Genomic DNA, 17,112 nt, shown 5'->3' on the forward strand with positions numbered 1-17,112 from the left:
TTGTGTGTCAGCATCAATCAGATACTTACTGGGTTGGAACCCTGCTCATTGTGCCCAAATTCCTATGGATCAGTTACATGAACCACCAAGCAAGGCAGATGAAGCTATTTGAGCTCCATAGCCAGATTTCTGGTTGTTGGCTTTCTTCCAATTGGGGACAGCCCGGGCAAGACTCACAATAGAGTGTCTATATTAAGGATGATTTGCCTGCTAGATGAAAGGGATTACTGGACTGCATCTCCAGAGTAGAAGCCTGACATGTGCAGTCATAAGCACTACTACCGAGTTAGTAGAAGCTGAGCAAGGGGTCTGAGTTCTAATCCTACTGAAGTAGCTGTAACAGCTTTGACCCAAGTGGCTCGCTCACTAAGGGAAAAGGTGTTGGAAGTGTGCATGGAAGGATGAATTATAACACTCAATAATCCTTGTCCAGTCATTGCAGTACTTTTATGACTGACATCTCTTTTTCAGTTTTTATCAGTGTTTCTCCTGGCTGATGCAGATAATCTTTACTTAAGTCAGTGGTGATATTTGTTTTTTTTATTACATTTATCTGTACCATTAGATAATTTTTTACAATCTTATCTGCGGGATTCCTCTTAGGTTTATAAACCTTTTATCTCCAGGGCCAGAGTTCTATATATGTTAGATCCCACTCAGGTACAATACAATTTCCTGTGATGTAAAAAGGAACCCAATGATGACGTGGGCTACCACTAGTGGGTGAGAGTTCTCTGTCATTAGAAATGACTTCTGTAAATTCCTCACTTTGGTTCACTGCACCTTTGTTGTTTAGCATTTCATTCTACAACAAATTGACACACCATGCTGCAGAAAGCTAATTGTGTTATATGGCAGTAGCCATCACCTCAACATGGCTGGGACTTCAAATATAGTCTATATTAGCAGAAATCCTAGAGGAATTCAGGAACATTCTTTCATTCTTAAAAATCTCTGCTGTACCCTATTTTACATAAAATGTGATAACAAACGCTACCAATGCACAACAGAGGGCTCTGTGCACCCTGATAAAGCATAAGTGTTATTTATCCACTGCTTGTTCAGGGTGTTCATGAGTTACTAACATCTTGAGTTGGGTTTCTAAAAGTATCTCAATGGAACAGGTACAGTCTGTGACTTCACTCACACATTGGGGGCACCAGCCTAATGCAGTTGTTGGCTAAGGAATTAGCTGGTGCAGGGCCAGATTTGTGTTACACCCATAAGACTAATGCCAGGTTGATCCTGGTGCAGCTGAGGAACACTAGTCAAATCCATGCTACCTTTCTCTCCAAATACACACAGGTCATTGTTATCCTCTGAGCAGTGAGTGTGATGCCACACAAACGCTTGCATCCAGTTAAATCCCTGGATACCTTTGGCTTTGATTACAATATTCAGTCAGCGATAAATAACAGTGTTTTATTTGTTCTCTGTGGTTTGGTGAAGATTAATGAATATTCCAGGTATGAAAAAATAGCTCAGTGACTTATGAGTCAAATTGAATACTACCAACCATACTCTCCTGCATACCCAGCCCAAACACTGTGATCTCACATAGAAGATGTTATCATGGTTTCATAAACTTTTGCCCAATAGTATACAAACTATAGCCTCTGTCCTTTAATAAATGAGCCCAGGAATCATGCATGTTTCTTAGGGATTTTCAACCACTTGCTCATCTTTTATTGTCTCTAGGCTGACACTTTCATCTGTAAGCCAACAAAAGGCTTTCCAAATAGAAATGCAGAGAACCGGTTTTCTCAACCTCTCAATCTGAAATTGAGTGCTGACAGTGAATCAATCACTAAATCAACCAATCAATCAGGATTTATAAAGCGCAGCTAATCATCCAATAGGGTATCCAGGTGCTTGCAGGTCCCATAGGCTTATTCAAACAACCTGCTGTTGAGGGCCATTCGACATTCCAGAAGTGTGATGATGGCTCGGTGGTGTGGAGAGGCTGTTCCAAGTCTTTGCTGTGATGTGGGAGAAGGGGTGTCCTCTACTTCTGCTTCGGTATATATGGAAAATATGAGCAAGTGAAAGGGAGGTAGAGTGTAGTCTTCTCAATGTTTATGGAAGGTCAGGGAGTGACTAACGTAGGAGGGTTCTTGGCTGTGTAGAGCCATGTGTGCAAGTCAGCAGAGTGAATTAACATTGCTTCTGTACTGTGTGCTGGTGGAGTTTCCTAGCGTGGGGTGTGATGTGAGTTCATCGGGGAAGGCCAAAGACGAGTCTTGCTGCTGTGTTCTGTATGGTTGAAGTCTCTGTAGAAGGTGTGGGGCAATTCCTACATAGAGGTCACTGCCATTGTCCAGTCGGCTGGTGATGAGTACTTGTGTCGCAATACGTCTTGTCTATAGGGGTAGCCACTTAAAGATCTTACATAGCATGCGCAGAGTAAGGGAGCAGGCAGAGGAGATGGCGTTGATCTGTGATTTCATGGTAAGCTTGTTGTCAATGATGATTCTAAGGTTTCTGGCATAGTTGAAGGAAGTGGGTGCAAGTCCTAGGTCTGATGGCCAACAGGAGTTGTTCCAAGTGTTGCTGTTGTTACCAAAGATCAATACTTCTGCCTTGTCTGTGTTCAGTTTCAGGCAGTTATTCTTCATACAGTCAGTGACATTTGTCATGCATCTGTGGAAGCTGGTTCTGGTGGTGTTGGAGTCATCAGTAAGTGAGAGGATGAGTTGAGTATTGTCTGCATAGGAATTATGCTGAGACAATGGAATCTGACGATGTTGGCCAGCGGGCTCATATCTGCATTGAAGAGCGATGGCTGAGGGATAAGCCCTGGGGGACAACACAGGTGATCAACTTGGGTTCAGAGGTGAAAGGGGAGAGATGGATCCTCCGGGTTCTTCCGGTGAAGAAGAAGATGATTCATCTATGTGCATCCCCTTGGATGCCGATGTTGTGGAGCCTTAGGTTCAGTAGTTAGTGGGAAATGGTATTGAAGGATGCTGAGAGGTCAAGGAGGATCAAAGCCGCTGTTTATCCCCAGTTGAGGGGGGGTTGGGATGTCATTGGTGGCTGGGATAGGGTGTTTTTTGGGCTGTGATTGCTGCAGAGAAAAACCAAAGGTGGTGATGGACGGAGCATTGACAATACAAACACTCACCCCCAGTCAACTGATCTGGGTTTAATCCATCGCCGTTCTTTAGCTCACTCCGCCACCCCAGTTCAGACATGGCCATATGCAAATCAGTCTGACCCTGTGCCTCATGGGAACAGTCCAGCCCGAACTGCCAAGCCATGTCTTTCCTGGACCGGAATCAAGCTTCCCAGGACCGGTTTCTGGCATTACAGCCGTCTTCAGCCGGGCTTGCTTGACTCCAGTGGCAAAGTGAGCAAGGGATTCACGTCTGGATTGGGAGGCGTTATGTAGCTGGTCATTCTCCAGGACTTTCATGAGTTGATTGTGAATGTGTGGGACTTGTAAAGCGCACTGTTGCCCGTGAGCGTCCTGGCGCTGAAGACCGCTGGGGAACCCGTCCTGGCTTTCCCTGTGAGATGGTCCCTTCTGGGTATCTCCAAGGTGAAGCCAGGCATCCCCGGAGTCTGTGGGGGGCCGTTTTAGAGATGAGGCAAGCTTAATGCCCAGAGTTGCCGAGTGTGATCCCTGGTTAGAGTAGGCACCGAGGCGAGAATTATCGAGTCCGTTGATCCTGGTCCACGACCCTGCCATGTCGGGGATTGAACCCTGGTCCCGGGCCGTTCTCTGCTTCCGGGTCTGCCGCCTCTAACCAGTGAGCCACACCACTCCACTGTTGATGATCTTTTACAGTACCTCCACTGGGAATGGGAGCAGGTATATTGCTGGTAGTATTTGAGTTTGATGGGGTTGGCAGAGGTTTTTTTAAGCAGTGGTTTGACTTTGACGTGTTTCTAGGTGTCGGAAAATGCTGCAGTGGTGATACAGATGTTGAGCAGGGCGGTGAGTTCCTGGCTTATCCTTTGGTTTCTGAGGTTGAAGATATGGTGCGGCATTGGTGTGTAGGAGCTTCAGATTGGATGGGTTTCATGGTGTAGGTGCTGTCCTGGGTTGAGAGGATGTCCTAGGTGGTCAGTGTATGGTTCGTGCCAGTTACGGTGTTTACAGTGGTGTTGTATCTGTCAAGGAAGTCTGTAAGTGTGGGTTAGGGATCAAAGTTTCTGTATATTGCTGGGATTTTGTTGTGGAAGAACTGGGCGAGTTTGTCACACAGCTCCTGTGAGGGTTTCACTGGCAGCCGGATTGGAGAATTCCTTAACAATGTTGAAAAGTTACTTGGTGTTGTTGGCACTGGTCTGGATGCATGCAGTAAGGGTTGTCTTCTTCGTTGCCCTCAGCAGGTGGTGGTAGAGGTTGAGGGAGGTCTTTAAGGCTGTCCTGTTGGATGTGTCCTTAGTGGTGCACCATCTCCTACCTAACTGTTTGCTGTCTTGTTTCACTGTTCTTAGTGTACCAGCTGTCATTTTTGGAGGATTTTCCCTGAATGTTGCTCATGATGGGGATGATGCTGTCTGCACAACTAGTGATCCAGGTATTGAAGTTTTTCACTTATGGTTAGAGGTTGATGGCGGTAGCAGGGTTGGAGGGGTTAATGGCTTTCGCCCTGCTGGTCTCTAAGATTTAGTTCCACCTGGAGATGCTGAAGTGGATGATGGAGTGATCGGTCTATGTGAGTTCTGTGACCTTGCTGCATTTGACATGATTCCTGGAGGTGAAAATTTGGTCCAGTGTGTGTCTCATAGTGTGTGGATGGTAATGGACAATATGGGTCAATCAGAGGCTGCTGATACTGCAGAGGAAGTGTACAGTGCTTTTGTCATTGGTGTCAACAAAGTGGAAATGTATGTCACCAAGGAAGATGTAGTCCTTGGAGTCTAAGGCTGAGAGCACAATGAAGTCTACAATGGTGTTGCAGAAGCTGGAGCTTGGACCTGGGTTAGGTATGTGAGGGTGCCTTTGATAGTTTTCTTGTCATCCATGTGGAGCTTAAAGTTGACATGTTCCATGAGGGTGGTGGTGTTGTCGGTGGTGGTGGTACACTGTATGGTCTCTTTGTGGATGATGACTGTTTCTCTTCTAGGCTTCTTAATGCGGTCCTGGTGAGTTATTTTATATCCATCGGAGATCGCAGTTGCAATGTCTGGAATGCATGTGGGGTTGAGCCAAATCTCAGTGAGGAAGACGATGTCGGGTGTGAGTGTGGCGATTAAGGTCCCATATTTCAGTGGAATGCTTGCATAATGGCCGTGTGTTGAGAAGGGCACATGCAACTTGGTGTTTTTGTTCAGGTTGTGTCTGTGGTATGTTCGGGTGGGGCTAGTCTATAGGCTGATGTGTCACTGGGTACAAGTGAAAGCTCCCACCATGGAATGTGGGTCAGCACTGTGGCCGTGCTTCTTGCGGCATCCAGGGTCGAGGGTGTAAAACTCAGATATAGTTTGACTTCAGGGGAGGAAAGGCCAGGGGTCATGGCACTGGGCATGGTCCAAGTGCAGACAGGCTTGCCTTTGACTCTTCTTAGGCACGCCAGCAGTTTGGTTATGCTGTGGCCTGTATCAAGTAGGTCCTGGGGTGGGTGGGGCTTTGTTGGTGGGAAGAACAATGAGTGGGAAAACCTGGTCGGGAAAACCACAGCGGGAAAACCCGGGCAACTGCTGTGTCACTGGATCAGTCTTCAACAAGCAGGAACTGGAGGCCACAGGCAAGTGGCAAGCTAGGTGACCAGGTGCTTACTGATGTGGTAGCACTGCGGCCTGCATTAATTAGGTCCTGGAGTGGGCAGGGCTTTTGTTTACAGGAAGAACATTGAGTGAGATAAACCAGTTGGGACTAGATTAATAGGAAATGGCTTAAATCAGCTTCTTACAAGAGAGAAGTTTGAACAGTCTGAGGAGGCATGGAGTTCTGAAACAAACACTTTGTGAGCTAATGGGTATGGTGGCTCTCCAAGGCCTATCTGGATGAAATTCATGGTTTTTGTTTTGATTTTCAACTTGTTTGCAAGTCTCAGATCATGTCCTCTGTTTTGCTTTACTATCCTGGAGTAATGAGTGAAATTCTTCCTTTCCGGTCACTTTTTGGAAAAATCACACCTGCATTTAATCCCAATTGCTTACAAATGTTCTATAGCAGTGATCTTAATCTAGGCCAGTGAAACAAATCACTCACCAGCTGTGCAGAAATTCATAGCCTTGTGGGCAGCATGACTTTCGTTCCTTGCGGATTTTCTCCTGGTCCCCCAATACAGCTTTTTTTTGGATTTATGTACATGCTGGTTGATTTTTTAGATTGTACGCCAAGTCAGCTGCTCTGTTTTTGGGAAAGCTCTACCATTCTGATCTAGAACACTTGCCCATTTTCTTCCTCTGTAGCAAATAGTGTCACTTGTCCTTAATCCTCTTGTCATTTCATTAATTGAAAAAGAAACAGTGTTAGAGCCATTCTGATCCTGACACCATTCATATTGTACTCCCAATGATTTTACAGACAATATCAGACTTATACTCTTTCTCAAAATATCTATGATGTTTGCTCACCTTTTACTGTGACACCTGCTATAGTTTCTCTGTGGCTTATTTGCTGTTAAATCTCTTTGCAATATGTAATGTAACAAAACACTGAAAACAGCAGACTGTTACCTGTCCCCAAAAGGAGCTCATGATGTGGAAGCCTTCTCTCAAGGTATCGAGAATTGTGTTGAATATCTTATCCTCATAGTTGAATCGCTCCCCCACAGTGATGTGGAGGATGACATTACCAGATACAAGGATGAGAAGAGGAGGTGTACAGATGGGAGTTCCTGATAAAAATAAAAGAAATGTTCATTAGTGATCCAAGAAAAATAACTTGAATATTACATTAGCACTAGACATTTGTGACACTATAAAAGAATAATCCCAAAGAGTAAAGTCATGAGATCATGGAATATGTAGGTGTTTGGCAGTATCCACATTTCAAACTACAGGGGGACTTTGGGACTTAGTTAGAGTTTGCCAGACATGGTAGACTGCACAAACATGATGCAGTACCCTCTCTGTTAAACTAATGGTATGCCTATTTTAATTACAGTAGCACAGACTGTTATGTTTCTGGCAGTGATGCCCTTGCTGGTTCAAATGGCAGAAACCTTACACTAATGGCCAACAAAAGTAGGGTCATCAGAGTAAGTACCTGTGTGGTCTTGGGCTCATTGGTTGAATGTTATGTTCTATTAGAGAATGCTGTTAACCAGTGTAATGATGTAATTTGTGGTATGTTGCTCAGTTGGCGCTGATATCCTGGGCCCTTTATACTTATAGCTATGTACTCCTAACCTGTATTCACTAGGCTCAACAAAAACTATTCTACTGCTTGGAAATCGTGTCTTCACTGATTGGCGATGAGTTGGTTTACTGTATATACAATTGGAGGTATTCAGGACTTATTTCAAGGTACTGTGTTGTAATTGGTTGGGCCCAGGGATCATTTTAAGTAAAATCACCGGACTTGAGGTGCTGGAGAGTCTAGTTTCTATGCGGGAAACTGGATTTGTGGTGTTTGTAATTATTATTCAGTTGTCGCTCATTTGAGGTTCAGTTTCCTGTGATTACCGCTGGGAATTGGAGGAGGAACACAAAGCAGTGTAAAGAAAGGTGTGAGAGAGGTCAATTCAGTTTCTCTTCTCTTGTGCGCACCGCGCTTGAAGAGCCTTTTGATTACAGCCCGCTGTGCTCGAGGATCTGTAAGCACGTTAGGAAGGATCATGTGGCTGCAGCACTTTCAGGACACACTAGTGTGATTGAAAGTTCTATTCGGCAGTCTCCGCAGAAAATGGTATGAGATAAACATCTCAATCTGCCGACAGTATCGGCAATAATGAAAATTTGAATAGTTTCCTGCATGGGCTAGAGTGACATCCAGCATTGCTTAAAGAACAGCACCATATTTAGGACTTCCAAGATGATTACAGATTTGGATGTGTAAACATCGATTGGCACATTTATTTTTTGAGGATCTACATGTGCAAAATAATACTTAATAACTGCAATTGACACATCAAGTCATCAATTTTAGACGTGTCAACAGTGATTGACATGCTACTTAATTTTTTTCAGTATGATTTACACTTATTCAAAGAAGTGGATACTTATGCAGAACATTAGCATTGATATGTTTAAAAAACAATGTATATGCTAAGTTTCTTAGTGTATTTACAGAGGGTATACATGGTTAAGAATTGTTACTGTCCAAACTTTCTTTGCATTTTTTTCCTCTGTTTTTTCCCATTTTTAAATACTTTTGTTATGTTTCTATTTTATATTCAATCGTATTCTCTATAACATAATTTTGCAGGCAGTAACTCCACCAAATCCTTTCCTGCAAGAACATGGGGATCCCCCCAAAAAATAGGATTTGTGGTTTAGGTCTTTTAATGCATATGTAGGTGCTATGGATATGCGAGAATTCACGGCAGATAAAATACAAAATGTACTCTACTATTACTTAGATATTGATGGTTTTTGAACAATTGCTAGAATATGTTGGCTCAGATGATGATGACATGGATGAATTTCAAATATCAGTAAAACAACTTGATGCATATTTTGAAGGGAAAGTAATTTTAGTAGTTCCTAACATACATTTTTCGCTCGTACCCAAGGTCCTAAGGAATCCATTGACTCATGTGCTACTGCTCTGAAAATATTAGCGAGTTATTGTGAATTTGAAGGGTTCACTTGACAATTGATTTGTGATCAATTTGTTTGTAGATGTTACTCAAAAATAGATACAGCAAAAGCTTCAATTCTTCTAAAAATCCTCCACTAGGTGAAATGATAGATTAGAAATAAGCACAGATTGTTAACAACAGGAAGCAAAATAATTGGAGCGATGTTTCTGTGGTGAATTTTAAGTCTCAGACTAGAGTGCAACGGCCATCGTCATCTAATGAGAACTATAGTTGGGGTGGTTAAGGTGATGCAGGCTTTCCTTCATCAAAACTTATATTTTAAATGTGGTTCAACTACACATCTCTTGAATTTCAGAAATTGTCCAGCAATTTCACAAGAGTGCTGGAAGTAAAAGAAAATTGGTCAGTTTGGAAAGGTATGCAAATATGACAGACACATATCAGTTAGGAGTGTTCAGCAACAATGTATGAGCGATGATTTAGAGTATGTTGAGCAAAAAGTGGAAGAATTAGTGGTATCTGTGGATTGTATGGAAATAAACAGTGTGCATAGTGAGAAAAGGTATAGTGATCAGCTGGTATCTGTGAAAAGTGACGGTCTTGCCATGCTCTTCTTATTGATTCTGGAGCACAAATCACCATCAATTCCTTTGAAAAGTACAAAGAGTGCTGGTCCAGCAAAGGATTGTTTTCCCCAGATGTTATCCGAACAGTCTTTGAAGGCAGTGGAATAGATTGAGGTGGAGTCTATTGTGCTGATACATCTCTTGAGATTGTAGCTCAGAAAGGAATAAATGTGTTTGGATGGTGGCTTCATGGCTGCTTATGGTAAGTTAATTGGAACTGGTCAGAAGTACCCAGTTTCACTTATCAATTCACAGATCAGGCGCGAAAGTAAAAATGTAAAGGGGTGTTTAAAAAAAATGCATCAAATTAATCCTTTAATACACATCATTAAAGCCAAGGAGTTAGTACTTCCAGTTAAGCAAAGACTTCGAAACGTACCATACGGCATGAGGAGCGAATTAACAAACATTTTAAAAACATTTGTACACCCTAATAAAGTCAAGGAGGTAGTCCTTCCTGTTAGTTATGGTCTCCTTAATGTAACACATGGCATAAGGAGCGAATTAAATAAATGTTAAAAAACAATGCAGGATGACAGTATTATTGAATGTGTAGGCACTACATTATGGCTTTCACCAATTGTTCTAGCCAAAACTAAATCAAGAGACTTACATTTGTGTATAGATCCTAGATCTCTAAACAATGCTATTGAGATGAAAAAATATCCCTTGCCATGTATTGAGGATCTTATCATAGCAGTAGGTCAGTCCAAATAGTTCTCTACATTGAATCTTCATGCAGCTTATCATTAGGTAGTATTGGATGATCAGTCACATAATTTAACTGATTTTGTTACACCTAATGGTAAGTTTCAATTTTGCTACATGCCATTTGGACTGACCTCAGCGGAATCTGTTTTTCAAAAAGTCATGTCCAAAATGTTGTCAATGTTGTAACTTTTCAAGTTTACATTTTAGTGCATGCTGATACTAAAGAAATGCATGTTGGCACTGTAGAAAGGGTTTGGCTACTTTACAGAACAATGGAGTTGCCATCAGAGAAGGTAAATATATATTTTGTGTGAATTAAATTGAATATCTTGGACATGTACTTTGAAAGGAAGTTGTGAAGCCAAAGCCAAATATTGTCTATGGCATCATCAATGCTCTTTAGCCGTCTGACAAAGATCAGTCACGCTCTCATTGGTTTGTGTGAGTTCTATTCAAAATGTATCAAAATGTTCTCAAAGCTCACAGTTTTTTTCAGGGGTCTGCTAAAAAAATGGGGTAGATTTTGAGTGGACATCAGTGTGACTGGGACATTTTCAATTAATCAAACAAAGCATAATAGCGTCTGTGGCACTTCAAGCTTATGTTGAGGGTTGTCAGACATATATAACCGCTAAAGCTAGTTCTTATGGAATGGGAACAGTGATGTCACAGCTAGCTGGTGGTAAACAGCTTACTGTAGGATTTGCCTTCAGAGAGTAAAAGAAGAAGAAATTAGATATTCTGTGACACAAAAAGAGATGTTGGCCTGTGTGTGGGGTATAGAAAAATGCAAACTATATCTGTGGGAAAGGAAGTTTTGGTTAAGAACAGATTGCAAGCCATTGGTGGATATTTTGTCTGGTAATGAAATAAAAAAAGCAACTGCCAGGTTGGGTAGGCTGGCAACAAAGTTACTTAGACCAACTTTGCTGTTAGGCAGAGGTTTTGTTTCCAGGCTTCCTATAAAGGGTTGTGCAAGGGAAAACAAAATAACAGAAACAAAGAGAAGAATGTCTTATTGCCAGTATTGAGGATCAGGTGATTTGTTCAGACATGGATGTGTGGCACAATGCCCGCAAAGAGCACAATGTCTTGAAGTTTGTAATTACAGTTTGGCCAAAGGAAAAGTCAGTTGGTGCTGATTTACTAACTTTTTGTAAAGTAGAATGAGTTGTCTTTATAAAATAATTTAGAGGAGACAAATTGGTTTCACAAAAATGCTTTAGACAAAGAATACTAGAAACCGCTCACTCAGGTCATTTAGTGATGTCTGACATAAAATGTAGAGTCAGGCATAATTTTTGGTGGCCTGGTGTGGATTGGAAGGTGGAGATTTTGGTGAGGATGTATGACGTTACAAAGCATACTTTTACTCCGCATACCATTACAACGCGGTATTCACAACGCATACCACTACAACGCATAGCGCTTTGGGGTGCTGGATAGTGGTAAGTATAATTTACTATTCTAACTCCAGTCCCCGTGGACCCTAGGGAAGGTGTTGGATAGTAAATTAAACTTACCTCTTATCCTAGAGCGCCCCCCAGCGCAATGCGTTGTAATGGTATGCGTTGTAATGCCTGCGTTGTAGTGGTAGTGCGTTGTAAAAAATGCGTTGTAACAGGTGAATACCTTTTGGTGAGGTAGTGTATACAATATTCCTACAGTGACAAACATTTAGTCACATCAACACTTCCTCCAGTTCCTGTTTTTAATCCTGATAAGGTGTGGCAAAGTTGCAGTAGATTTTTTAGGTCCTTTTCATGTTTTGCCAAAACAAAAATAAATATTTCATTGTGTTGATAGATACTCTATCTAGGTGGGTGTAAATGAGAGGTGTTTCTGAATCCAATACACAAACTATTACTCATTTTTTACAATAGGTTTTCAGCTCATGATGGAATTATTTAGGCAAATGTGGGGCAAGGCAATTATGGGGAGATTAAACAGGGTGGTGGTGGAGTGTATTCAAAGTTCTATTTAGTTAAAGAAAAGGGGTTACCCTGTGTCCCTCAGAACCTGGGCACTTAATGGTTAAACAAAAAAGTGGTTCTGTTGGGTAAGACAAAATTACTTTAAGACTCCTATTAATGCAATCTGAGATGAACGCTCTTTAATAAACACAGCTTTTAGAAATTAATACTTAACAAATAAGTCATGAGATCAAATGGTTGTACTGTGTCTTTTTATCAGAATTACGTCATTCAATGATATCATACAATACATGGGTAGACTGTCAGAATTGGTGTACAAGTGCAATTGAGTGACATTTGTGTGTAGTGCTAAAAAGGTGAAGAATATATACAGTGGAAACAATTTCATATATACAGGTGTTTCAGTGACCAGCTACTGATTTGTAGCCAAAGATTCCTATTCTTCCTATTGGAATCCTGGAGGTGCTGGACCTAAGACAAGCGTCAACGTTTCTACCCTAGGGTGCCCCAATCGGTGGTCACAGCGGGTCTTTTTCAAGACAGGAGTGTGGGGGGGGGGTTTATATTGACAGTTCTGTGTTCAAGGCCAGAGAACCTCTGCCTGAATCGGTACGGCACAATGGCCAATGTATCCGTAATGTTGAATAAATCAGGTCAAAGGACTAAACGGTGGTACAGCATCCCATCCGTCTGCTGCATGAAGTCAATGCATTGACTTCATTCAGCAGACGGATGGGATGCTGTGGTCTTGTCTGCTAGCCTGCTCACATCTGATACATGGGTTTACTATGAGCTCTTTTAAACCCAAGCACCTTTCACTCCAGTGCCAGTGTTGATCATTGTAGCTGTGTTCCTGTGAGACTGATCCTTGTTTCCTGAACTTTTGCTAGCCTTGTTTCCTGAGATTTTGATATTCCTTAACTTGAGCTATCATAATTCCTAGTTCCTGATCTATCACTGCTTTCAGTGCTTCCTTGATTGCTGCTCCTGAGCAATAGCTATCCTTGTTCATGAACAAGCACTGCTTTCAGTGTTTTATTGATTTCTGTTCCTGAGCTGTAGCTATCCTTGTTTCTGAATTAACAACTGTCTGTAGTGTTGCCTGTTCCTGAGCTATAGCATTCCTTGTTCCTGAGTTAGCATTGTCTTCAGTGCTATCTTGACTCCTGTTCCTTAGCTAGTCCTTGTTTACTTGAGTCCACAACTAGTACTAATTACTGCACCATTAACTCCACTCTCCTGTATTTTCCTTTCCAAATTCCTGCTTTTCCTCCCATTACCTCTGTTTCAGTCCCTAGTTTGATGTCTTCCGGTTCTTCTGTCTTTCTTCTAGTGTCCTTGTAAGTTTGTCACTTGCTTTCTGCCAAGTGTGTCCTTGTTTCTCTTCTTTCCTGTAGCACTCCTCCTTGCTAGCTCCTTGTTTCTTGTGGTTGTGTATTTAGTTCTACAAGCTTGCTCTTACTGCCTTGGTTCTTCCTGTTTGATCACCAGGATCAATGAGCTCATCTGATAACCTAGGTGGTGTTACTTGTCCACTGTGTGTATGGTCTTTGAGATGCTTTTACAACATCACCATAGGCATCAGCTCCACAGGCCCTGTTGTTGCATGTATGTCCAATATATGGGTATTTACAGTCAGTATCTGTAACAGCAATTGTGGGTGAGGAACTTACTGAGCTTACCGTGTGGAGCTCCTGTGTGCTTTACCTCACATTCACTTTATTGCTAATGTTTTAAATATGGTTTGCATTTCTGTCCTGGGTATAGTTATTCTGAATACTGAATACCCTCTTGAGTGCCTATCCTTTCTAAATCTTAGCCATTGTGTCCCCTTGTGCAGGCTTCCCCTTTGAACCCTCTTTTTTCCTCTGACTACCTGTGTGATCCTGGGCAGTGCTGTACTCCTCTTTCTACGTACGTTTCATACCCAATCACCAGTCCTTGCCCAATTCCCTGACTGTGTCTCAGACAGAGTCCCAGACAGTCCCTGACAGTCTTTTACATAAATTCAGAAATCCCCAACACAACAATCCACTTACTGATACACACACACAATGACTACCTACTATACACTACATTCATACCCTGACCCACCATTCTATACCCACACTAAACAAATATCAACGGAAAAACTGTTTTGATTTGTACACATTGAAACATGGGTTGGGATCACTTTTCCAAGAATGGTCAACACGCGCTTCGGTGTGGTCATTGATTTCGTACAACCAACTTCTTCAAGACCACACAACAATACAAATACTTCCTGGGGTGGTCATTGGTGGAAATGATCTATTCAGCACACTACCGCTTATAGGCAACAGCAAATTACATTTATGTCTGGGTAGTAAAACACCTCATTATTATTCCTTAAGAGAGAGTGTATGTGTAGAGTATGGTGGGTAGTGATTTTGTATGTGTGTAGGAGTGAGTGGATTGTTGTGGGGGATATTTCTGATTTTATATAAAAGACAACATCATTTTTTTATTGTGAAAAACAGGTTTCTGTTACAATACATCGTAGGAATTGTTAAAATGTACTTGTAGACCTTTTTATGAGATGTGCTTACTGATCTCATTGAATATGACAAAACATAAGTTAAATAAATAAACATGGTCTGTAAAAAGATACTGCCTATGTAGCATAATTTTATTTGGGTATCAGAACCAAATGCACTTGTTAAGCATACAAGAAGAAATACAGGTCAAGTGGGAATATTTTCTATAATAGTGGTCTCCCCCCCCCTCCTTATCCCAGACCTATAAGTATTTGTGCTGGGGAACACTTGTTTTTGATGAATCACAGTAGCTCATATTCAACCAATACATTTTTACACACATAGAAAAATTAAAAAATGACTTCTGTGGGGGATAAATTATTTTGTTTTACAAACTTCCACTTTGGAGTTTGCGTTTTGTAAAATAGGACGATTTGCTGAGTAGCCGCATAAAACATGGCAGCCAGTCAGCAAGCGTTCACTGCCTTTATATGAGCCATCAGTGTGGAAGATGAGTGTTTGATTGATTCAGATGCTCCGTCCATTACCACCCCATTTTGTACCGCTTTTGGCCGCCATAAGTGTGGCAGGGTATGCTCAGACGTGAGTCCCTTGCTCACTTTGACACTGGATTCAAGCAAGCCGGGCTGAAGACGGCTGGAATGCCAGAAACCGGTCCTCGGAAGCTTGTTTCCGGTCCAGGGAAGACATGGCTTGGCAGTTCGGGCTGGACTGTTCCCATAAGGCACAGGGTCAGACTGATTTGCATATAGCCATGTCTGAACTGGGGTGGCAGAGTGGGCTAAAGAACGGTGATGGATTAAACCCAGATCTTTTGACTGGGGGTGAGTGTTTGATTGATTCAGATGCTCCGTCCATTACCACCCCCTTTTGTACCGAAGATCTTCTGAAGGCACAGAGTTTTCCTCCAGGCAGGATATACGTCATCAGGGCAGAAGAGTAAATGCCTCACCTCTACATAATGATTGACATACACCCCTGATTTCCCCAGTTGTAATGATATTTGGGTCCTTGTTACTGATATTTGGTTATCAGAATTTCGCCTCCAAGCCACTCAGATGAACGAACCTCCTCTCTTCTGCTGCTTTGTTAACTTAACAGCAGCTTTTGACAAAGTGGACAGACAAACTCTTTGGAGGAAATTTGCAGAAGGGGGCATTCCATTCTTGCTCCTAACGGCTATAATATCCCTTTACCTGGATACATGGGTATGTGTGAAAACAGGCCCCCTATCCCTGTCTGTCAAAATACGCACAACCCAAGGACTGAAGCAAGGTTGTATCCTCGCCTCTTTACTCATTCACCTGTATACAATGGACCTGGGTAAAGTTCTCTCCAACAGACATCGAGTCCATTCTCGACTAGGCCACCACTTCTTACAAGTTCTCCAATATGCGGATTACATTGTCATCATGGATCATACCAAAGTAAGACTGCAACACGCCCTGACCAGCCTACACAAGTATTGCATCTCAAATCATCTATTCTTCAACCCAGAAAAAAACAAGATTCTTGTACATAGAAGACAAAAACACAAAGCAAATCACCTGCCATACAGTTGCTACAATACTCATCTCAGCCCCAAAATACAAATACCAGGAGGTCTGGTTCACAGAAACCGCTCAACCCTCTGCTCACAAAAAATATCAAGAAATCGATGGCTAATATTTATGGACTAATCAAACTAAACAACAAGCTAGAAAGCCCGTCAGCAGAGGCTATAAGGAGGCTATAAGAAAGCCCATGCAAGCTTCCCTATTACCAGCACTTTCATATGGGCATCATGCGGTGCCAGGCGCTTTCTCTGAAACCCTTGAGCGAGTACAGTGCATGTGCTACAAAAAGATTTTTCAACTTCCAAAACATCTTTTCAGGGCAAGACTTGGACTGGAGCTTGGACTGATCAATCAATCGCTAACTCTAGATGCGGACATTTGAAAATACTACATCTGAGTCCGAAAAACCCCGGAGCAATCTCTATAGAGTTGTCTCAAAGATATATTAGAAAAAGCTGGATCCCGTGGCACACTCAGATAGCGAGAGCCCTCAATATTACTAAAATGAATAAAACAGCTCTCGCTTTGCCCCTTCATATGCCACCTGGAAAAAGTGCATTAATAAGCAAGTGCCAATATTTTAATTTCAGCAAGACCAGGAAACAATAAAAACATATTCTTTCCTGGCTCCGCTCAATGCAGCTTACCTGGTATCCAAACCCAAGCCTTATCTCTTTGTGGCTCTCAACCCCAAAACTAGAAGGGAAATTTTAAACATGAGACTGCTGGCCTTGCCAATAGTGGAATTTAGCCTGGCCTGGGTGAACAAAATAACAGGGGGGGGGCATGCGGCCCATGTGCCTATAAACGAGAATCATGGCTGCACCTTCTTTGCTGTTGCCCAGCTATAGCAAACAAAAAAGGAACCCATCTTGGGGAACTATAACTGAGCGAAAAAGAAAGTACCTGCCCAGAAGCTTTGGCAATATGTTTTACTCAAAGGGAACCCTACATCTTGGCTCGCCGCAGGCAATTTATACAAACAATCATGGACATTCTCCAACCTTGCTCTGGGCCCTGACTTCACTCTCAAATAGTCCAAAAGTTAATTCCGGATTACTTTAAAAGGAAAGCCAGCATGAACCTTAGATAAGATCATATGA

The 17,112-nt window shown here is 42.1% G+C and overlaps 1 protein-coding gene across 1 annotated transcript in view; it reads right to left on the bottom strand.

Annotated features, from left to right (window-relative positions):
- The window catches only part of LOC147692387 (cytochrome P450 2A13-like), a 977,490-nt gene that overhangs the window by 601,441 nt on the left and 358,937 nt on the right, over positions 1–17,112 (bottom strand). The window contains exon 4 of the mRNA XM_086938609.1: positions 6,637–6,797. Within this exon, the coding sequence (XP_086794735.1) occupies positions 6,637–6,797 (161 nt within the window). The remainder of the gene's footprint in view (positions 1–6,636; positions 6,798–17,112) is intronic.

Source organism: Lissotriton vulgaris, chromosome 9 (genome assembly GCF_964263255.1).
Source record: "Lissotriton vulgaris chromosome 9, aLisVul1.2, whole genome shotgun sequence".
NCBI lineage: Eukaryota > Metazoa > Chordata > Amphibia > Caudata > Salamandridae > Lissotriton > Lissotriton vulgaris.